Genomic DNA, 24,205 nt, shown 5'->3' on the forward strand with positions numbered 1-24,205 from the left:
TAAAGTACACCATAGAGAAACATGTTTTATCAGTCTGTATTTGCAAATAATTTACTCTCCTGGATTTACTTCCTAACGGTTGTAAGAAGACCATGATTGCGTATCATTATTGAACGTGAGAACTTAGGTGAGTTATGCGGCTTTATGTTTTCCCGGTATCTTGTTTTAGAACTATCTTGATGTTGCTGTGATGAGTTGAGTGAATTCAACTCAATTCCAAGTGTTTATTGTCATATGCACAGTAAAGTTGCGAGTGAAAAAGAAAATAGAAACATAGAAATGTTTGGCATTTCTTGAATCCCAAGACTTGAACCTTCCGAATGATATTTGAAATGACGCATTTAAGTGACATCGTACGGACACCGCATTCGCACGTGTCTACGACACGTATTTGCTTCTTTGCAAGCTTTGGGAATGTTAAGGGGGTCATCAGTTGGACTGAATCATCGGACTGTTTTGTCCACGTTCCCATTGTAGCGCCTTATAATCCGGTGCGCCTTATCTATGGAAGATATAGGACCAAAAACTATTTTTTGGGGGTGCGCCCTATAACCCGGTGCGCCCTATAGTGCGGAAAATACGGTACAATAGCACGCGACTCATTATCTTCATTGATATATTTATTTTCTCTAGGGTGTCGTTACACAGGAAAACACTCATTACTAAGTATGGATACACTAGAAGTATTGAGCTGAGTTCAAGCTAAATAAGACGTCAGTTTTCGGCCTGATGGGAAAAAAAGTTGATAAAAAGTCACAGGCTGCCACACTCAAACATTCAATCGGCTGACCCGACTATTTAGAAAGATCCAAGCGTTTATGTTTCATGATTTCTTTCTTACGTCGTCGTAGCCATTTTGGGTTTCCTTTGCATCACTTTGTAATGTGCGCAAAGGATGGGGGAGCTTAAGATCAGTTGCCTAGGTCGGAGTTTTGTCTATAGTATGTTTTTGTTTTGTTTTTGTTTTCTCCTGCGTGAAAATGAATACCGATTTCGTGTATGTTGCTTAACATTGAAGATTGGCTTCCCTTCTATTTAAGCGAAGTGCTCTCACTCATCCTTTGTCAGTGCGTCAACAAACCTCTGCACCTGCAAGACATGGGTTTAGACTTCTTGTGTTTCCTGTCCGGTATTGTTCCTGTCTATTTCGTCCTGTTTATTATCGGTCTCCAGTTTCGTTCCCGTCTAGTTTGTACTGTTTAATTTCGATTTCCAGCGTATGGTATCGTTTCCTCCTGTTCCGGTTCTTGACATGCGGCTTGTGCAAAAACAAAGTTGAGGTTTAGTCCTTAAGTTTGCACGTGCAGCTCTGAATCAGGTGTAATATGGAAACGACGGAATATCGATTGGATCCCCCTTATGCTAAATCAAGATGTCAACAAATGATCTTTCTGTAAGTCCATTAGTCAGTGCAACAGGTATGTGTGCAAAAAAAAATAAAAAATGTAGTTCTGCGCTAATGGATGTTTATGTTATATTTTTAAAGAATCCCTTCTTTTTGTCTTTCTTTGTGACAGGCTGTTTTTTGCTCACTTTCAGGACAACAGAATGTTTTTTATCAGCGCCGTTTTTGTGGAAATCTGGCTCTGACTTCACCCGGACCCGAACTTCAGCGGCCCCCTGACTTTGAGACCCCTGAAATGATGTCAAGACACCCGCAGCGTCTTCTGTTTTGTGTAGTTTTCCGTTTTTCCCATTTCTGAATTCAAAACCCGAACGTCTGAATGAAAATTAATGAATTTGAGTGCAAAATCCCCGAAGTCATACTCTCCCAAATTCCACCCAACGTGGCTGAATTCTTTCCCATTCTACCTCAGCAGAAAACAAAAACGTCCTGAATCAGCGTCGGACCGGCATCCTCCGACGACTCACGCGCGTCCAAAGGTTTCGGGCGGTCCGGCCGAGGGTCCACCCGCGAGGCTGTCCCAAGGACCTCAAAGGCTCCCCGATGCAGGACAGCAGGCCCGACCGGCTAGGTGGCCCCAGGCGCTCATGGGAGATGTAGTTGATTCTGCGAAGTTGATCCCTGTAGTAGTCCCGCAGGGCGCAAAGTTCCTGCGCCGCCGTTTCCGAAATGAAAGAAGTTGGGGAAGGGGAGCCGGGCTCGCCGGGCTCTCCGGGCTCGCCTTCCCGGGCGGGGTGTTTCTTGCGCGCTCTTTGAGGAGTGGCGGATTTGCGTTTGGAACTCCGTTTGAATCCCGGAAGCTTTTCTCCGTCGGCGGGGTCCGCGGCAACTTCTACCGACAGGGGCTCGTGCGCTCGACAGGGTACGGGCCCGGATCGGAGGGGGGCGCCGTTTTCCTGATCAAAGGAGTCTAAGACCTTAGCAACCATCTCCTCGCCGGGAGTCGCCCCCTCCTGTCGTAACGAGAACCGGCGTCAGAGCGGACATTGCAAAGAAGGATGTGCGCGATTGCTTTTCGGCACTGAGGAGATCATTTCTCCCTCATGCCATGAGGCTCTTAAACTCCACCCAGGGGAGTAAAAGCCCACATTGAACCCCACCCTATTTTTATGACAGTGTGTATTTTCCGTAGCACTAGTTAAATACTCTATAGCAAAATCTCTATATCTATCTAGATCTAACTAAAGATCTACCTATCGATCTACACATCTATCTATCTATCTAGATCTAACTAAAGATCTATCTATCTATCTATCTATCTACACATCTCTGTATAAGCTGCACCAGAATACAAGTCCTTTTTTACTTGATCTAGGGAATCTGAACAAATTGATCCCACTAATAAGGTTTTTTTTTAAACCATGGCAACCTATTGTCATGATTGCAGATTCAGAGCACCTGTAGTTGTATTTTTGTAGTATTTCTGTAGTAGTGTTTTGACATTAGAGTATTACTGTAGTAGCATTTCTATAGTATTAGTAATGAGATTTAATTTTGTAGTACTATTGCTTTTTTGTAGTGTTTGTGTAGATTTTATGTATTTTTCTAAGAGGATTTTTGTAGTCATTCTGTAGGAGTACTTTAGTAGTATTTTTGTAGTAGGATTTTCTGTAGTAGTACTTTTGCTGTCGTGTTTCTGTATTAAAGAATTACTGCAGTAGTATTTTTAAAGTATTTCTGAAAGTTATTTTCAGAATGAAAAATGTTACATGAGGTCGAACTGTGATATTTAGTTTTGTGGTAATTTTGTAGTATTTCTTGAGTAGTGGTTTGAAGTAGACACACAACGAGACGACGGCAACAAAACTACATTTGTATTCGTAGTACTTTATTTGTCCTTGGACCTTTTTTTGTTCGGCGGGCTGCGTTGGGCCCGCAGGCCGTAGTTTTCCCATCCATGATTTCATCCTTCAAAAATGGCAGTGTATAGGGAGAGTCACGCAGGTTGAAAACAGGGGAAAGAAAAGAAATGATGAACTGTACTTCTTCTCTCTTCTCTTCCGGGTGAGTAAGCGCGTACTATGGGAGCTCTTTCTTGGCTTTCTTCAAGACCGGAGCGTCTTCGTCACTCGGAGCCGATTTCTTAACCGCTTTGGCTCGTCCCCCGTCCCGCTTCGTTTTCACCTGTTGGTTGTTAACCACCACACTCTTTACCCAAAAGGAATTTCCCTCCGGAAGGGAGTCGGAAAGAGAACCGGCTGAGAGGAAAAACAACAACTCCTATGCGTGACGGGTGATTGCTAAACTGAGCCTTGTGAATCCCACCCAAGATCTTGGCAGGGTTTAATTGGTCCCGCCGGGGTCTCCTAAACTTGGATTATTAAATAATAAACTTTTGGCCTAGCATGTGACGTCATCCACTCCGCTGTTGATAAACTACAACACAGCACCCTGAAGCCATCCTGTTCATCTGTTAATAAACAACACAAGGATAATAATAATAATAATAATAATTTCCTTATATTGTCATTCTGTGTAACAATGTACACAGAACGAAATGTCGATTGCACCTGACCCGTTGTAGCGAGCCGATGCAGCCGCAGCCAACAGAGGGCGCCGCCGACCACTTTTTAAGTCTTAGGAATGACTCGGCCGGGGCGCGAACCACCGACCTCCCAGTCTCAAAGCGGGCGCCTTACCATCTAGGCTACTGAGCTACTGCTGGAAGTGTGAATTTTCCTACGGGGATGAATAAACTATCTATCTTTATATATCATTATAAATTTCAGGGTTCATACACATTTTTCAAGGCCAAATTCAAGGAATTTCAGAGACGATTTTCCACTTTCTCTAATGTCCAGTATGAATCGTGTCATTCGCAGAGCCGGAAATACAGTAAATCTTCGATTTGCATATCCAATTTTTAATCTTGTTTGTCCATCGAGACACAAGATTTTTGGATCATATTTCTAGCTGCGACTGGCAAGCAGTCGAGATTGTCCCCTGCCCACACCCTGAAGATAGCTAGGATGTGCTCCAGCACCCCCGCGATCCTACTGACGATAAGCAGTGTAGATAATGGATGGATGGATCAGAGCAAATAATTGTTTTGAGACAAATTTCTCCACATAAAGGTTCCGAGTAAAAATAACTGCTGTCACAGTCACAGCCTTGTTCCACGGACAGACTGAGGAGATCATTTCTCCCTCATGCCACGAGGCTCTTTAACTCCACCCGGGGGAGTAAAAGCCCACATGAACCCCCCCACCCCCAACTTACGAACGATCGCGTGGAACCTAACTTGTTCGTAGGTCGGGCAGCGTCTGTAAATCTTTCAGGTGCCATTTTCCCTCAGATTCATTCAAGTAACAAACAAATCCGTACTTTGTCGAATAAATAAATGCGTTTACTTTCAAATAATGAGCACCACTGTATATTGATGTAATGTAGCACCTCATGTGAAATATGACATTTTATTGAGGTACAATGGAACCGTGCCCTATGTATCGAGGTGTGTATCGTATGGCTGGGTTCACAAAGAAACCCCCCCTATTCTTATATCTTCAGCGTGGCACCTCATGAAATGTCTATCCATCCATGACCTGCAGCGCTTATCGTCAGTAGGGTCGCGGGGGTGCCGGAGCCCATCCCGGCCATCTCCGGGCAGTGGACACCCTCAACTGCAGGGCACACAGGGACAGACAATTGGCCGGCTCATACACACCTAGGGACAATTTGGACCGGCCAATTAACATGACACGCATGTTTTTGGAATTAATGGCGGTCCGATGATAACCCTGCAAGTGGAGTTTGGATTTGTTCAAAAATCATCCATTATAATCCCACTTTGATTTCAAAATAAAAATCCAATTCCGCGGAATAGGCGATGGACTTCTACCGGAGTGAGTGACTATTTGCTCCCAGAGCTCCTTCACATACGATTATTACTCCAAATATAATATGCTGCAGAATTCACGTGTTCAGTTTAGCCATCACTCAACAGTCAGCCACCTTCTGATAAATACATCGATATATGTCACTCACACACGATTTGCAAAAGCCACAGAACTGTCACATTCCATCAGAGGCGACTTACCTGGATTTCATCATTAGAAAATGCCAGAGAAATATTGAAATTGATGCAACCTCAGTGGAAAAATTTCAATCTAATCTCAAAACACACTTCTATTCTATAGCATATGAATAACCTAGATTTCTGGTTGACAATATCTGTGTATTATTTGTCCTCATGTAGCTTTTAGATCAGGGGATGGTGTCATCATAGACTGTGGTTTGCAATAAACTGTGGTCTGTGCAGCCCTATGAGACTGTCCCTTCTCAAGGTTTCTTCATTCCCCTTATGCTGAGGTTTTGAGTTTTTTCTTGCCCTCATGTAGGTTTTAGATCAGGGGGCGGTGTCATCATAGTCTGTGGTTTGCAATCATCTGTGGTCTGTGCAGCCCTTTTGAGACTCTTTGTGATTAAGGCCGAAACAAATAAACAGGACTTGCCCGTGCCTTTGGCGCAACTGCTTCAGACTCTGATTTGCTCCCTGGCCCTATTTAAACCCACTCCTATCTGTCCCCTTTTGTCAGTCTGTCTGCGAACCTCAGTTAACACTAGGGCAAGCCTTTTTCGACCCTGACTCCCACCTGTTTTTGCTCCCGTCTGTCCCCCGACTCCGACCCGTTTTTGATCCTGACCACGTCTAACCTTCCGTCCCGGCTTTCGACCTCTTTTTGTCCCCGACCACGTCTTCTCTCCTATTCTGGCTAACGACTCACTTCTGACCCCGACCACATTTCTGCTCTCCTGTCCCGGCGACAGACCCGTTTTCCGTTACCAACACCTCCATCGCTCGCCACGGAAGATCCACTTCCGCGTTCAGAGCGACCGACCTTTGCGTCCAGCAATCCCCGGATCGTGGGCGTAACCCTTTCTTTATCTTCCAATAAAAGAAACGTAACACAAGTGGGTCCCGTCTCCGTTCTGGTCCGGACAGTAGGTGAGTTGAAAAAGAAAACAGTCCGCGAGTGTCTGCTGTTGAAGCGCTGCTGGAAGGAACCGTATATGGTTTTAAAAATGTTCTATTTTTAGCTTTTAAAAATGGATTTTCATGATTGAAATCATTCGATCATTATTATTTTGTTTTATTTATACTTTGAATAAGGATTTCATAGTATGGCTATTCTAGGGGGTTGCTTGTATACAATGTAGTCTTATATGACTTGAAGTCATTTTGGGGTAGCTTGTTCACTTCGTTCTTTGACAAAAACAGTGAATGTATTTTACTATCTCTGCTTTACACAGTTGAGAACCAGTGCTTTAGACAACACTCGGCCACTTATTGGCAATTGATAAGGGGCTCCTGTCACGGTTGCCATAGGGCCCAATTGGCCCCGCCCATGTGCCGCCAGCTGCGCCTCGTTGACGATTGGCTTCCTTGCTATTTAAACCCAGTCCTGTCACTCTCCGTTGGTCAGTCCGTCTGGGAACCTCAGTGCATACTAGACGAGCCTTTTTCGACCGCTGACTCCCACCTGTCCCGTTTGTCTCAGGCTACGACCTGTTTTGATCCCAACCACGTCTGCTCTCCCGTCCCGGCTACCGACCAGTTTTCTGCCCCCGACACCGCTCGTTACGGAAGATCCACTTCCGTGTTCGGATCACAATCCGAATACGAGAGCGACTTGCTTCCGGATGGTTCAATAAAACTTGTGGTAAACGTCACGCGAGTGGGTCCTGTTTCCGTTCTGTTCCTGACACGGCCTAGATATTGAACCCTATCTTTACTTGTCTTTTAGATCAGGTACATCATATGTTAGCTTTCCCAAATGACCGTTTTTTATGCATGTGTGCATTTGTGTGTCAACCACGGATTGATGGGATGCATTTGCAGGAAAAGAAGAAGAAGTTCAATCAAAATGTATAGCTCACCGACGCAGACGTCGAATATGCCGTCCGCAGCTTCATGCTCAATTTATGAGTTTGGCTTTTCAGCAGGGGGGCTTTCCGGCCCACCTTAAAGTAGAAGTAGGTAGCGTACGACGTGAAGCTGAATTCCTCTCTAAATAAGAGCAGATGGGCAAAATAGAGTATGTTATAATCAGGCAATGAGACGGAAAAAAGAATCGGTTTTATGTGCGGGCAAGAAGACACGGCGCTACGATTTATACTTAATCAATGATGATGGCAGTGTTTGAAATAACGTCTGCCCGGACGCTCGGGGCGTACGACTTACGCAACGTCTCCACCCGGGTGGCCGACAACTTTTTCAGGGCAAAAAAAATACGATTTTTTTTTTTTCCAAATCGAACGTTTGCTTTATTCCGATTTCGAAATCTTCATTTGGTTTGGAAATTTCAGAATTTCGGTTCGTTTGGCAATTTGCGTACCGGGCAGCCGATCGGAAGCCTGCATCGAATCACTTCCTGCTTCCGGACTCTCTCGAGCGTTTTAGACGCAAGTAGACGCACGGAGAACGCAAGAAAAATGGAGAAGTGGTTAGGAGATCGAGCCAAAACCTCAGCCCCAGAAGAAAGATTCAAATGAAGCAAACAAAATGGATGACGCTACAAAACGTAAATGAAAAGCATGGTGGAAAGAGGAGTTCGCGTGGCTTGTAGCAGACCACGCAAACATTGCATGAATGAAGATGAGTTCATACAGGTACATACTGATGGCAGATGGAAAACAGCCATGCAATGAATGTTAGAAGTAGATTTCTAATAAGCTTCATTTGAAAGTGTTGTTCTGTTCTATATTCTGATGATCAATCTTTAATACTGTTGTTTTCTGAAGAACAAAAAGGTTCTTGGGTTCTAGGATTGAATGTGTGGTCTGTAGAGTCAGACCACGGAAAACACAGAAACAAGTATTTCACCTAAAGTTTGAGCACTTTCCAAACATTTGAAAACACAACATGAAAATTCAAGCATTTTCAAGGATTTCAAGCACCCGTACGAAGCCTTAACTAAAAGCGACTAAGAAAAAAAAAAATCACCTGAGGTAGGATTGGAGCAGCAAGTAGACAATGACGTCCTCAGCCTGCGCTCGAGAAAGCGTGGTCGACTCGGTGGACTTCCGGTACTTAGCGGGACCCTTGCCCATCCAGGCCTCCACCAACTTCAGAGGCGTCAGCTTCTCATCCAGGGATGCCGCGAGCTCCAGAATATGAACCACTTGCTTGGCATGATGGGTAATGTCCGTAGAGGGGATGTCTAGAGACGGAGAGATGGGGTTTGTTTCGGTCGGAGCGCGAGAGCAATTTCAGTTTTTGGAATATCCTCCCGAGTTCCAAATGACGACCCTTGGGCGAATTGAATACACAAAATAATTGATGAGGTAAGTCTCATTCCGACGACTTCCCCTTTCTCTCAATTTGAACCCCGACTATCGCAGTGTGTTAAGAAAGAAGGTAAGTGAAACGGAATCCTGCGCAAAGTGTAGAGTAGGGTTCTCAAACTCGCAGCCCGGGGGCCAATTGTGGACCCGAGGTGATAGTTTGAGGCCCCCGCTTTAATATGTAAGGCACAGTGTGTATTATTTGACCCATTAATATCACTGTCTTCAAATATGAACGTTACACTTAATTGAGTGCCACTTCATTTAGCTGAGAAAAAAGTGAAGAAAAAAATGGATAACGATTTTTTATAAAAAATGATGTTATGCTCCAGTGCGCATTATGCAAAAAATAGATATGGTAAAAACATATGCATCCATATATCCTAACAGTTCATTTTCTAAACCAACGTCACTCGTGCTCCTTTTATAAATGTTATTAGGAGCAAGAGAAAATGATTTAAACATGATTAAAGACTGTTTCGGTAGTGGAAAAAGACCTTTGACAGGATTTTGGCTGAAAGACGACAGTGAGGCCCTTCGCTTCCGAGACAAGTAGAAATTTGAGTCATTTTTTCACCAAAATCTGAAAAGCCTAATTTGGCTGTTTTGAAGAATATAAAACTAGGGAGCGGTGCCGGACCAAACATGCGGACGACGACACGCTAATTGAAAACGAACGACGTGAAAATGTGAAACTACCGGAAGCGGTTTTAACAGCACCGCGGCGCTTTTTCACGAGACCCCGCGAGTCGAATGAAAAGGCTACAAAGGTGAGCTACGAGGTGGCGATGCAAACCTTTCACAGAGGATGAATTTATGAAAGACTGTTTGAAGAATGCCCGGCCCTCCGACCAAATCCGGACCCTGGCTTTATCAACAGTTTGGACACCCCGATAACGGCTCCGACTCACTTGCCATTGGCGCACAAACCTTTTTTGTGGCGGCAAGTGTCGCACATCTGGTTGCAATCGTTTTGGTCCCACACTTGGTCGAAATGAATTGCCAGGAGAGCGCGACGACACCTTCGAAGCACAAAAGTAGATCTCCTGATCTGTCGGTGGCTAAAAAGCTTGCAGATGGAACGGAGGCGTTACCGATCTGCATTCTGACAGTAGGCCACCATCTGATTCAGCTTCTGTTGCCCGACGTTCTCCATGACGACCATCGTGCCGATGCGGAAGATGTCAGCGAAGCCGAAGTAAACGATGCAGTCGGCCGGAAGGTCGTCTCGACCTGAAAAGTTTTTTTGAAATTTGTTAAAAAAGGGACTTGCGAGCACTCCATCCCATACATGGGCAAAATCTAGCAGACTGCCGGGGTTTCAATGGTCCCGCCGGAGTCTCATAAACACATATCAAGCAAAAACATTGATATTTTTAAATGCACATAACAGTGTCTGAAACTCATGAGAAAAAGTTAGCAGACAGCAGGGCAGACAACTCTGAAAAGTTGCCTGCCCAGCCAGAAATTTGCCTGCCCCATTTTTCACAACTTGAAACACAATAAGACGAATAAGCGCAAAAAAACCCGTTGTTGCAAAGTATTAAGGTTTGATCAGCAGAATATAGAACAGAAGAACACTTGTTGAGTAAAAGTATACTTCTAACATTCATTGCATGTTTTCCATCCGCCATCAGTATGTACCTGTATTGACTCATCTTCATTCATTCAATGTTTGCGTTGTCTGCTACAAGCCACGTGAACACCTCTTTCCACCATGCTCTTAATGTACGTTTACGTTTTGTAGCGTCATGCATTTTGTTTGCTTCTTTTGAATCTTCTGGGGCTGAAGTTTCGGCACGATACCTAACCACTTCTCCATTTTTCTTGTGTTCTGTGTGCGTCTACCAAGTTATTCGATGCAGGCTTCCGATCGGCTGCCGAGTATGCAAATTGCAAACAAATCGAAATTTCCAAACTGAATAACTTTTAGATTTCTCGTTATAAAATCCAGGGTTTGTACACCTTTTTTCATGGCCTAATTCAAGCCCTTTAAGGACTTTCAAAGGCAATTTTCCAATTTCTCTAGGACCACTAAAAAGGGAAATCTGGTGTGAAAAATCTGCCATTGACATATTTGTTTTTGATGCGTACAATTCGTAAGACATAGGAGTTTAGATTTTGTACCTGCCCGTCCGCTCTCCTGGTAGTAGTTTTCCACCGATTTGCTGATGGTGTGATGAATGACAAATCTGACATCAGCTTTGTCGATTCCCATGCCAAACGCCACAGTAGCGACCACCACCTACAACCACAGAGACTCCAATTGAGATTGATTTCTACCGTCCATGATGAAAACATTCCAAATTGTTTGATAGACAAACAGACACAGATATCCGATGTACCGTCCATGATGAAAACATTCAGATTTATTTGATAGATAGATGTCTAGATGGATAGATGTCTCGATGTCTAGATAGATAGATAGCTACTTTATTCATCCCCGTAGGAAAATTCCCACTTCCAGCATTATCCTTGTGGTAAAAATAAGATAAAAGATATAGACTACAAAAATACCCAGTATAGCGTGTTTATAAAGAGCATTTAAAGTGTTACGAAAAATACACAATGTAATAAAAATAGGGTCATATGCAAATGTGGGGGTGGGGTTTCATGTGGGCTTTAACTCCCCCGGGTGGAGTTAAAGAGTAGTATTCTATCTATCTATCGACCTTGGTCATATCCTTCATGAGGGGTGACCGACAGCAAGACAAACACGTATACAAAAACAAACAAAAGGAAAAGGTCGCAAAAAACACAAAAAATTGACCATGGCCAACCCAAATGCCCAAACACCCAAATAAGTTAGGCACCTCGGCAACTAAGTCGCTCAAGCTTTCGTCCCTCTGGATGAAACGGGACACCGGAAAGCGGCCGTGTCACTCGGGTCAGGGTGACGCAACACACTCTTTTGTTCAACAGCAGGGCCCGACAGCTTTCGCTGGTTTACCCCTGCCGCATCATGCGGGTGCCCTGCCCTTTTGTTATTATCCTGTGGTGAGGGGCCCTCTCCCCCCTGGGAGGTGTGAAAATTCTCCCACCGTGGTCCGCTGCGTGTCGTAAGAGGTGACTAAAATGGAGGGAGCGAGTGGACTGGGGATCCTCTCCTCTCTATCTCTACTCCCTAAGAGACAGCAAGGCAAAGAAAAGGGGGCGGGAGACCGAAAGGTTTCACAAACCCTAGTTATAGGGTCACTAGATGTGAGAGGATGTGGAAGTAAAGCCACTGAGTGGAAGAAAGAGGAGATGGGAAGGATGATGACTAAAAGGAAGGTTTTTGTAGTATTACTGTGATATCATCTTTTTTAGTATTTCTGTACTATCTCTGTTGTATTTTGTAGTATTGTAGCCCTTTGAAACGCCTGTGATTAAGGGCTCTACAAATAAACATGACTTGACTATATTATTAGCAAGTTAACAGCAAGTCAACCCATCCAATAGTTTTTTCTCATTGCGTGGACTTCTTTTTTATAATGGAGGATTTTTAAACTATTGATTCATGTCTAAAGTATTAATGTGCTGAGCGTCTGCAGATGCATAGTGAGTCACGCTATTCTCTTGCCTCATGGCAGAGGGCGATGGTGAGACCACAGATTCTGATTTGGCGCATACTTCAGCCTAAAACACTTCAATAAGTGATAGTATTAGCAAGAGAAGAGCAAGTCAGGCCATTCTGTCATCTGTTTTCTTGTCGCATGGACTGTTTTTAATAATGGAGGATTACCTATGTAGTGGTGCCTTTATTCAATAGGAGCAGGTAAGAGGATATAAATTAAAGGTAAGAGGATAAAACCTTTCTTTTCCTATGGTTCACTAAGATGTCACTCTCATTTGCGGGCCAGTCTTAAACGGCAAATACCTGGATTTTGCCGCAGGACCACCTGCGGTGAGTGCGAGACTTATCGTCAGGGTCCAAGTTGGCGTGGTAGGGAGCAGCCGAGACGTCCCTCTGTTGGAGTTCAGATGAAACGGACTCGGCGTCCTTCTGAGAGAACACGTAGATGATTCCTGCAGTGTGAAATGAAAGTTGTGTTCAGGTGTAAATCAGAGCAGTCTTCTGGAAACTTGTGGGGTCTAAAAGACAGACTAATGACGTGTGGGAGAGCTATAAATTGGATAACGATAGAAAATACATCAGGCAAGAGACTTGTTACGTTTTTAACCAGCTGCAGCAGGGGGAGAGAAGCGGGAGGACAAGCAACTCACTCGTCCACACTTACTCACTCACTCCCGCTCACCCCCGTCTGCCTCTGTGTTTTTTTGGAATCACCAGACATGGAAAAGTACCAACACCTTTAAACAAAGACAGGAAGACTAGGGGACAGCCAAAAGGAACATCAAACTGATTAGAAATGCACACCTTGAGCAAATACATTTAAGCCTACTTTACAAAAATGCAGAAGGCATGACACGGCACACAAATTACGTTTACGAGTAGGTTATTCGTATGCAATGGAGTAGAAGTGAGTTTCGCGGGGTTCCTTCAGGTTAAGGCAATTTAATTTTGAGACTTTTTGAGACTTTTTGAAAAAACAAAACAATTCAAACAAACAAAACAAAAACAATAAATTAAAAGGATGTTTACAGTGGATCCTCAGCCAGTTAGATAACTCATTTGCTACATAACACTGCAATAATCATGGCCAACCGTAAGTGTAGCATCATAAAAACCCATGCTTGTCCGACATGACTAAATCTTTGTGTTCACATTTTGAAGACTTTCGAGAATTAGATATAAGCCATCCTAATACCAACGAAGGCCTCCTTTTTGGAATGAGGAATTCAATGGATTCAAGGGAACCCTGTATCGGTAAATGTGAACAACCCGAAGCTTTTACTGATTAGCAGTCATTCGTTATTCATTCCTTTTTCAAGCTTTTTTATTTTTTGACCTAATCTGTGAATGTAAACTTTGTGTTAGAAATGATTTCAAAACAGTGATTCTTGTTCAAACAAGAACATTTTGCACTGGGTGTAGATTTTTTTTTTAAATCAATGAAAATCTGTTTGCTACGTTTTTTTTGTTTGAACTCAATTACTATTGTAGGGACAAACCGCTAAAATCTAGATTCCGTTTGTCCTATCGCCCAGCCCGACATCACAGATGGATTGGAAGGCTCCTGTCAGCCGTACGTTGCTCAAAAGTGTGTTTTGGCGCCTCCTTGTGGTCAAAAACTCTATTCATTAAAAAACCCAATGTTGATTTAAAACTTAAGCAAAGCTTTCCCGGAGAGTGAATTTAAACAGTCGAGCCTCACACATTTTCAGCTTACCAAATCTGGTCCCCCATTTTCTGAGAAGTTTAGATACGGCTCTTTTCATGAGCACAATTTTGGATATTCAAATTTCTTCGATAGCGTTCCAATTCTAATAAAGGCAGAGTTGAGACTGGTGGGCGCACGGCGCACGTAACGCTAGAACGAAAAGAAGTTCAGTCCTACTAGAGTTTACTCTCAAGGTGTCACACCGACAGAAACCATTTTGGTTATACGTCGCTAAGAATTCCTTTGAGACACTTTATGATGAAAACCCACAAAACCAACTGTACTCGTGAAAAAAAGCAAGCCAAGCACACAGAGCAATTTGGTGGGTGAGCAGTACAAGTGGGTGGAGCTATGCACACAGCGCCGTCTGAAACGAAGGTGAATACGCCTATATTCTCGGTTGCAGTATTTGGTGACATTTTTTCAAAAGAACCCTGCTTGCACCTTGTTTTTAAACCCTCATTTATGAAAAAACAGCCGTCCCTCCATTATCTGCAAGGCTTGTCCTCAGTAGGGTCGCGGGGGTGCTGCAGCCCATCCCAGCTATCTCGGGGAAGTGGGCAGGGGACACCCTCAACTGCTTGCCAATCACAGAGAGAGAGACGACCGACTGGCTCATTAATATATGGTATGGCTCTCTCAAAAAACATGAATATTTTGCCGTTATGGCTCTTTCGATCAAAAAGGTTCCCGACCCCTGCTCCAGAATCATGCATTAGAGTACCTGACTGATCCTTGTATCGGTCCTTGATCAGCGAGGCGATGTCGTCGACTAACGTGATGTCAGAAACTTTAGCGCGAACCTAGAAGACAAAGATGTTTAGGGAGTCGCTAACAGTTAAAAACTGAAAACAAAATGAGCTTTTAACGTAAGAGTTTAGAAAAAGAATTGGCTATACTTTTGAGCACGTGTGGCTTTTACCTCATAATAGAGGTTGGTGCGGTTGAAGGACGCTGTGAGCGAGATGGCTTTTTGCACACAAAGGATCTTCCCGCAGTCTTCCAGGATGTTGCTGGTTGCGGTCGCTGTGAGCCCAATCACTGGCACCTTAGGAAACTGCCTTTTCAGAATGCCCAACAGTTTATAATCTGCCGAAAGTCAGACACACATAACAGACAAGTATGCATTTCTATAGCGCTTCACATTTACCGCTTATCCTCAATAGGGTCTTAGGGGAGCTGGAGCCCATCTCAGCTATCTGGGCAGTGAACAGCCTGAATCGGTGTTGTGAATGAACTAAGTCAGCAGCCTTCGAGCTGAAAGTAGCCTATTGCGTGAAGGCATCTGGCGGGAGTCATGAGTCATGAGATAATGTTGATACAGAAAGTCACAATTTGTCGACTGAGCAAGTCGGGGCAGGAAAATACATTTCTGATTTCGAGAAAAACATCACGAGATGCTTTTGAGCACAGTATAAAGCCGAGCGTTTCTTGGACAAACTTCGAACGTGGCTTGAATGAACATTGAAGGAATGTTGCTTGAACATTTCTGAATAAAGGACGTTCCCTTTCCGCCATATCGCCGTCTCTGCGTATATTTTGGGGCGACGCCAAATGACGTCCTCTCCGAAATAACATGCCGGTCGCAGGGCACACAACCATTCACACCTCGGGAGAACACGCAAGCTCCACACAGGATGATCCCATGACCTCAGAACTGTGCCGCACATGCGCCGACCACTGCGCGACCATGCTGCCTTGTTTGTGACTCCACGAGCCAAAAAGAAATCTGCAGGCTCAAGAGCAATGCGGTATGCTCCGATCGATGCCGACCATATACTTTTCTTCTCGTGTCCTTTCCGGCTGCCTGGTTGGTGGTAAAATGAGGGAGGAGAACGTATCAGGACCTTGACCTGAAGCATGTCATCGTCTTCATGGACCAGCCGACTGAGATAAGAAGCTGCGTCAGTGCTATCATGGACTTTTGGACCAATTTTACATAGTACTTAGGTTTTTTATAGATTTTCACTACGTTTCGTGTATTGTTACCCAATGCAACATCAATTTAGCACTTGTGCGGCCCCTTCTCAAGGTTTCTTATTTTCCTCATGTTGAGGTTTTTGAGAGCTCCCTTGCCCGCATGTCAGCTTCAGATTAGGGGATGGTGTCATTGTAACCTGTGCAGTCCTTCAAGGCATTTTGTGATTAATGGCGTCACAAATAAATAAACGGAAATAGCCTTCACAGGGTCTGGGAGTAATTACCGGGTCTGAAGTCGTGTCCCCACTGGCTGCAGCAGTGCACCTCGTCCACAGCGATGCGACTCAGAAGATGGGCGTTGTTGGCTTTCTCCAGACGAGACATAAACATTTTGCTTTTGGCGATTTTCTCGGGGGTGACGTACAGTAGCTTGAATGGGACCTTCTTATCCATCATACCGGTTAAGACTGCTTTTGAGTGCTCCTGGAATTACAAGAAACAAATCAAAGCATTTGAATATGGACATTGTGCTGTAGATGAGCCACACAACAACACGTTTCATGAGATATCAGTCTTACACCTTATTCGCTGAATACGGAACGAGTCTTTTTTGTTGCAGAAAGCGCTACCTCCCTCTGCTAACTTTCCATTTCTTCCAGAGACTTAGAAATATATCTTAAATGGGTTGGCAGTGAAATAGAAAATAATGATGGTTAATACAGTGATCGCCTGGGCTAGGTTAAAGAAGGAAGCTGTGCGACGTTTATTTATTTATGACAGTTTTTATACAATTAAATACTCTATCACACACCGAAACTTACTTGGAGCTCAAGCATTTGTTTAACAAATAAAAGTACTGTAGAAACGTTTATTATTATTAGTTTTTACAAATAGACCACTGTACTGTCAAATAATAAGCAGGAGACTCTTTAGCCAATCAGATTGCAGAACAGATTGCAGAACACAATGTGTCATGATTAGCAATGTGACTCAGCTGTGCCCGCGCCTTCGGCGCCAACTGCCGTGGGTTCTGATTGGCTCCCTGTCACTATTTCAACCCAGTCCTGTCTGTCCCCTGTTGTCAGTCTGTCTGCGAACCTCAGTGTATACTTGGCAAGCCTTTTGCGACCCTGACTCCCGCCTGTCCCGTTTTTGCTCCAGTCCGTCTCCGGCTACGACCCGTTTTGATCCTGACCGCTCTCCCGTCCCGACTTACGACCCGCAATTGTGTCCTGTTTTCGTTCTGGTCCTGACAACAATGCACGATTCAAATCCATGACAGAGTTCCTACAGCTTAAGGAAAGATGAAGTCAAGACTTTTTCATTCATTTAGAAATCAAATTTAAGATCAAGTCGATAAAAAAAACACACAATTGAATAGACAAAAATCCAAAAACACCACATAAATGATAGACAATTCTAAACAAATTGGAATTTTTTTTTCCATCACGTTCTGGCCCAGTTGAAAACTTTCCATATGAAAAACAGCAATCACCAAAGTTTTGGACACGGAAGACAAGGAAAAAAAAAAGGATGTTTACGGTACATCGTAGATCCTCAGTTGAAACTGGCGGATAACTAATCATTCCAAAGAACTCTTGTGCTACATTCATGAAGCATTTTTACCATGAAGCATGAATAATGACTTTTACAACATCTTGTTAGTTCAAACAAATATCTTAATAATGTGTTCACATTTTCAAGACTTTTGAAAACAGGATTGAAGACATTTGAATGCCAATGAAGGCCTTATTTTTACAATATTGATTTCAATGCCTTTTAAGACTTTTCAGGGATCCGGCGTACACCGCTTGAATTCTCCTCATGCTGAGGTTTTTGAGTTTCCCCTTGCCCTCCTGTAGGTTTTAGATCAGGGGATGTTGGATTAGTAGTATGTAGTCTTGTAATTAAGGCCGTGACAAACATGGCTTAAATTGAAAAGTTACTGCGTTATAGCGAGGGATAGTGAAAATTCCCCCTTGATCTCAAATAAGTCTTTGATGAATATCGGTTGAAATTGGAGGAGATCTCCAAAACCCCTCCCCCAGTGCACATTTCTGGAAAGGCATCACAAATACAACAAACGCGGTGAAAATGGTAGTCACCGGAGCTAGTGTGAATGAGGCGTAAGACTGAATTTCAAATGACCGTCGTTTCCAAGAGATTACCTTGCTACTAGAAGCATTGAGCATTACTGCTGCAACATTGATGGACTTCAGGTACATCATCTGATCCTCCATGAGAGACACCAACGGAGTCACCACCAGAGTAAAACCTAGCATACATGCATGCACTTATTTAGCGGTTTGCACCATTTATAACAACTATTTGAATAATCGATTGCTCCGTCAATCATTTTATTCAACGAACCAGTGAATCAAATCATGACATTTTGCAAGGACAGAAAAATAGTGTAAAAAAAATCCAAGAGATTGTCAAATAGCCTCAGAAGAAACCAAAATATATACAGATGTATGTTATACACCTGCAAATATGTACGATTTTTTTTCTATAAAGTGCAAATAAAAATAAGGCAGTATATAAAGAGAACGTGTGCAAATAGTTTCCTTCTTTAATGAATGATTGAGGCTGTTATTTGTGTGCTTTGCCTAAATAAAAAGCCACAGACCCACCTCTAAACTATTCTATTCTATTCTTCTAAACGTGCGGGTAAATCAAAATTGCCTTTCTGTCATGATTGCTGATTGGGGGCACCTGCGGCTGCCCCGTTGGCGCCAACAGCCCCGGTCGCTGATTGGCTCCCTGACTCTTTTTAAACCCCCGTCTTCCGAAAGGAACCCGTCAGACCGTCTACGAACCTATGCTCTCATCTAGGCAAGCTTTTGTACTCTCCGACAATATCCGGCCCCGTTATCCTGCCTGATACCTGTCGCCGACCTTTTTCCGGACCCGTTTCTGCATTTGCTCCTTCGTCCCGGCCATTGACCCGTTTCGCCCCGTTTCCTGCCCGGCACCTGTTGCCGACCTCTTTTCTGGACTCGTTACCGCCCTTGATCCCCCGTCCCGGCCATCGACCCGTTTTCTCGCCGTCGATGACGACCCTCGCTCGACACGAAGTGCCACTTCTGCGTTCCTGCCATCTGCTACCCGCGACCGACCGTCATCGGATGGCGGAAGCAAGCGCTGCTCTCTTTCTTAATAAACACTGAGTAAAACGAATGCTATTGGGTCCTGTCTCTATTCCTGGTCTGTGACACTTTCTAAAGCTGTTTGAAGGCAACTTTAGCATATCATTTCATTGTACATGAAATGTTGTTGTACATCACTTTGAGTTGCACCGCAAGTGTCTAAAAAGTGCTATATAAATTCATTTGGATTTGGGTCAAGATGACCACGAGCATCAAAATACAGCTACGGAGCGCCCCCTGCCAGACCAAAGTCCAACTACAAGTTTGTCACCGGATCAAGAGGAAATTCAATGCACTCTCTCGTTTCCATTGAATAAAATCGCACGGCACAACGAAAATGATGAAACCTGTTGCCGACGCTTTAAATAATTGATTTAATCGATCTGTTGTCATAGCCCTAGTGTGCACCGCACGGTCCCTTACGGCATTTTATCAGTTAACTAAGATTCAAAAGAGTCACTCGGATCTTAGCTTACCGTCAGAACAGATGGCTGGTAGCTGATAGCAGAGGCTTTTTCCTCTTCCTGTGGGCATGACCACAAACAAATCTTTTCTAGAGAGCGTTATATTGATGGCCCTCAACTGCAGGGGTCTGAACTTGGAAAGGTGGAAGGAATCCTTCAGGTGCCGCGTCACATCTTTGGACCATGCAAAATCTAAAAAGGTGAGACCAACGTTATGATGAAGATGCTTTGACTTGCTAAGAGAATTACCCGCTCATATCAAGCGTTCACTTTTCACAATTCTCTATTCTGCACAGCGTTGGAAATTACGTATCTGTTATTTTTTCAGTAAAGGGGTAATCCAACACATTATTCTTGGTATTTTATCTTTTTATTTTGTAGAATTTTAACAATTTAATTGTTGATGTTGAAGTTATATAATATTTTATACCCTGTTTTATTCCACTTATACTCGAAAATATTTGTCCTAAGTTTGACCTCAGCCTTGAGTGCAACTCTTCAAAAGGGTATCATAAACCACCTTTGCTTAGGAATGTGTCTTTGGGTTAGGGTTTCAGTCTGTGCAGATAACAATGAAATGAAATGATCTGCATTTCTATAGCGCTTCACATTTACCAATAGCGGCCGTGCAGCCATGTAAGGCGCAAACCTGCTTATTGGGGGCATTGGGGGTTCAGTGTCTTACCCAAGGACACTTCGGCATGTAACACGGAGGAGCCGGAATTCGGCGCTCGGCTCAATAATTTCTCCGACTTTAGAACATGCTCCAACTGTAAGGGAATTGTACAAGACAGGGGAAGTGTCTTTGGAGTCAGATTTCAGTCCTAGAAATGTTAAAACCTTACAATGTGTTTAAATAAAATTGTCAAGTTTATTCTTTTTTTCTTCTTTTAGCTCTCCTTTTTGTTTTCTTCAAAAACAAAGTCCTTACGTAGTTTACAAGTTGGATCCATGATAAAATAAGCCTCAATTTTGGGAATATTTGCTGATCATGAAAGATGCTGTCCGGAATTTGCAAATGTTCTACTTTCTGCCGCCATCTCCTGGTTTAGATCATCATCAGCCTCTGACAAGATGCTTGTGTGGTGCATTTCTTAGACCAGAGTTCTTACACATTTTTTCATGGCCCTATTCAAATACTTTTTAAGCACTTTCAAGGCCAATTTCCCTGTTTTTTTCCAGGACCGTTAAAAATAGATCTGCAGTTTACATATGCGATTTTTAATCTGGTGTGTGACATTATCAAGACATATGATTTTGAGTAAATCGCAAATATTTTTAGTGAATCTTAACAGTACATGTGTAAATATTTTGGAGACAAATCTCTCCCCATATAGGTAATATGTAGCTTACATTTTTAATTGCAGGAAGGTCTTCTCATTCCAAATTACCATTGGGAAACACCACCTCCATTTTTATAGGGTCCTTATGGAAGGGCCATAATTCATACATAATCCTAATTCACAATTTTTAGTGTTCGGTTGAGTCAAAGTTAAGCGAGTCATCTCCTTCATGTGACTGGCAAGCGCTGCCTTTTCCATTATGAAGAGCGGCGCCCTCTGTTGGCTGCATCGGCTCGCTACAACGGGTCAGGTGCAATCGACATTTCGTTCTGTGTACATTGTTACACAGAATGAAAATACAAGGAAATTATTATTATTATTATTATTATTATTATCTCTCTTTTGCATTCTTTGATGCAACCTGTAGGGGGCAATGCACTTCAAATGACAAGGCCATGCAATGGCAGCTGCCGCTTCGTGGCGACTTGATTTTTCTTTCTTAAAAGCGTGCTCTGTCGAGTCTAACTGCCGAGATACACGGCAAGAATTTCAAGCATTATTAAGCACTTTGCCCAAAATTCAAGTATGTTCCTGACATTGAAAACACAACATTAGAATTCCAAGCGCCGTACAAACCTTGTTAGACGCACTCGAGTGAACTCTTCTTTTTTCACTATGTTTTGGTCATCACTTGTGAGCCCCTTCTCAAGGTTTCTTGTTTTTCTCATACTGATGTTTTTTAGTTTTTCCTGTTGGTTCAAGATCTGGGGATGCGTCATTGTAACCTGTGCAGTCCTTTAAGTCATTTTGTGTAAAGGGCGTCACGATTACATGGGACTCGACCTGACGCCATTTTTTGGTGGTTTGGGTTGGGACTGTATTTAAAACAGTCCTTTTCTTACTTTCACCATTTGCTCAACATTAACAGAAAACCGCGAGCATGATCATGAAATCCCTTTCAACCCTCCGCCCAAGCCTTTCCCGCTCCCTCATGTGTTGCGAATCCCAAACAGCTGACAGAATTAGGATCAAAGCAGATAGATGGGGTGGGAAAAGATTATAAAGGCTGCTTGAACTCAGCTGGGCATTGTCCTCGAATGGCGCACCCCAGCTTTAAATGTGTTAGGTTGACCCTCATGTGCGCAATACAATTGTATTTAAATGGAAAAGATTGAAATACCCGTTCCGTCGTAGATCTTCATTTCCTCTGTCGTCATTCCAGAGCCGGTTCTAGAAGAAGACTGTCCGGACGAAGACGATGCCGACGCAGCCTCGCAAGCCTCCTCCAGCTTGCGCAGCAGCTTGTTCCTGTGCAAAGTTAACCGGCTTTTCTTTTCAAGGAGCTCGGATATCTGAAGCTCCACCAGCTCCAGCTCCGCCTCCGCAGAATCCAGCTCTGCCTGAACGTCTGAAACACAACGTGATAAAAATCAATCCTCAATATGGAGAATTAGAGGAGGCACTTCGGATAACCGGCTAGCACATCCGTCTTATAGTTCAGGGGGTCCCGGGTTCGATTCCGGCTACCAGCCACCCTTATGCAGAGTTTGCGTGGTCTCCCCGACCCTGCGTTGGTTTACTCCCAAAACGACTACAAGTAATATTATTATGTTCCCGATAATGCTCAAGTAGCTCCATTTTTAATGAAATCCATAACGCTTCACTTCTGTGGCTTTTGAGATCATAATAGCCGTAGCTCCTATATTCCCATCTGTATCTGCGTTTGGCCGTGTTCAACGGGTGTAAACCAACAAACAGATGGTGGATACCTCCTTTGCAGCCTTGAAGACCATTTTTAAGAAACTTGGATCATACATGGGGTGTTAGTCTTGGGGGTTGCGAGAGTATTTCTTCTTCCAAGGTGGGGCGTGACAGAGATCACGGAGAAGCGCTGATTTATGCAAATGTCTGTTTGAATGCTGCGAGGAAAGTGCACCCTAACTCATCTGATAAGTCTTGCACCTGCAGCGCGTATCCTCTGGGGATGCCACCTCCATGGCTCGCCATGCATCTCTCGTGTCCCATTCAGTTCTCTCCAGCCGGCACAAATGACTGCATGCGAGACGTTTTGGGAGGTTTCTTTTAGTTTGACACAGCAAAACTCACCATTTGTCAGGCAATCTCCATCCATGACGTTGCAAAATAGAACTTTCAAAGCTCCAGAAATGAATCCTGCAAGAAAGGAAAAGAATTTCATTGGGGACGGAACAATGATTGTATTTGATGCGTTCAAATGGCATGAAGTCATTATTTATCACACTTTACCGTTTAAATGAAAGAAAATTGAGAATGTGTGCTAAAACGCGTTTCACTATAACTCGACGAACGTGTACATTACTAAACACTTATGCCGCTTCACGTCAATGAATTCTGACGGCCGAACAGCGAGCTAACTGTCTAAATGAAAGACTTAAATGAAGATTTAAGAATGGAAGTGAGCATTCAAAGCGAGTAAGACGCTTTTCCTTGTTGCTGAACTCTTCGCGGTTACTATGGCGCCACACACCCGAGAACATTTTTTCCTGGCTTTTGTCTTAAAGGTACTCACGTGAACACGTCGCGTTTGCGGAAATCTCGCTAATTTGAATTGAAAGAGCATACCTGTCAAACTGTACGGTTTTGCCGTACAAAGTACGTTTTTTGTGCATTTTAAGACAAGTGCGACGTACGAGAAAAAAATCTGTACGGAAAAACGCAAATTTGTCAATGATGGGTACCATCCGGTAAACACCGACGATCACCAAACGGCAAATCAAACAAGTCAAAGGAGTTGGCCGCGGAAGCCTCTATCTCGGTATGTTTTTTTTTTTCGTTGCAAACGAAGCGGGCGGTTTGATGCTGCTGTGCGCATCCATCTGCCGCCTGGCGATTTCCCATCATGGATTATTCCCCCAAAAATATGGTGTACCATTATTTTGTAATGTGTACAGGAAAATGTGACAGTTTGTACAATCATGGAGCAAGGGCTTACCCAGTCCTGTCTACCCGCATCCAGCGAACACCGGATCGTGGGCGCAGCCCTTACCCATTTCTCCAATAAAACTTGTGGGAAACTGAACGCAATTGGGTCCTGTTTCCGTTCTGGTCCTGACAATGGGACTTCACTTCATTTTCTAAAAACGTAGCAATGTTCAACCGTTGTTATTTTTTTCTAGTGAAAGATGAATGTTGAAGCTTTCTTTTCATATGTCTTATGACTTTATGGCTAGGGAACTAAATTTACTGTAGGCCTTCAAAAACGAATGAAAATGAGCAGTATTGTTTGGCATCCGCATTTCCCATTTGAGAAAAAAACGTCTGACGTCGAATGGGTTAAAACGGTGTTTGTTCAAGAAACACACCAGTTGACGCTCGCTAAAACAAGAAAAAGATGCAGTTCAATTCATGTCATTTCACGTCATAGCGTATGATATATACTGAATCATCCGTTCCGTAT

General features: G+C 43.5%; 1 protein-coding gene across 3 annotated transcripts; it reads right to left on the reverse strand.

Annotated features, from left to right (window-relative positions):
* Window positions 1–616: 616 nt before the first annotated feature.
* Window positions 617–24,056, reverse strand: recql (RecQ helicase-like). Of its 3 annotated transcripts, none has more exons than XM_088348251.1 (15): window positions 23,741–24,056; window positions 22,876–22,941; window positions 21,950–22,177; window positions 19,499–19,678; window positions 18,042–18,148; window positions 16,158–16,356; window positions 14,876–15,042; window positions 14,678–14,756; window positions 12,549–12,697; window positions 10,817–10,934; window positions 9,784–9,922; window positions 9,620–9,711; window positions 8,349–8,565; window positions 7,283–7,412; window positions 617–2,358 (listed from the first exon to the last, which is right to left on the reverse strand). In XM_088348251.1, exons 2-15 carry the CDS (start codon window positions 22,898–22,900, stop codon window positions 1,840–1,842), a joined length of 2,349 nt encoding a protein of 782 aa, XP_088204377.1. In that variant the 5' UTR covers window positions 22,901–22,941; window positions 23,741–24,056; the 3' UTR covers window positions 617–1,839. The 3 variants fall into 3 exon arrangements, with proteins under 3 accessions (XP_088204377.1, XP_088204376.1, XP_088204378.1); XM_088348250.1 differs by lacking the exon at window positions 23,741–24,056 and adding an exon at window positions 23,035–23,279 and having other exon boundaries at window positions 618–2,358; XM_088348252.1 differs by lacking the exons at window positions 617–2,358; window positions 23,741–24,056 and adding exons at window positions 3,226–3,529; window positions 23,035–23,279.
* Between the last annotated feature and the right edge of the window lie 149 nt (window positions 24,057–24,205).

This window comes from Urocampus carinirostris, chromosome 11 (assembly GCF_059441175.1).
Source record: "Urocampus carinirostris isolate Australia breed hairy pipefish chromosome 11, RoL_Ucar_1.0, whole genome shotgun sequence".
NCBI classification, from domain to species: domain Eukaryota; kingdom Metazoa; phylum Chordata; class Actinopteri; order Syngnathiformes; family Syngnathidae; genus Urocampus; species Urocampus carinirostris.

Bases quoted from the DNA above. Each gene is read 5' to 3' on its own strand.
- recql (XM_088348251.1), bottom strand. From the start codon at position 22,900: ATGGATGGAGATTGCCTGACAAATG. The intron at 12,698-14,677 runs GTACTCTAATGC...TTCACACTGCAG, and splicing joins CCGATACAAGGATCAGTCAG to GAATCATCTACGTGTTCTCT. The intron at 9,923-10,816 runs GTACAAAATCTA...AAAACTTTTCAG, and splicing joins CCAGGAGAGCGGACGGGCAG to GTCGAGACGACCTTCCGGCC.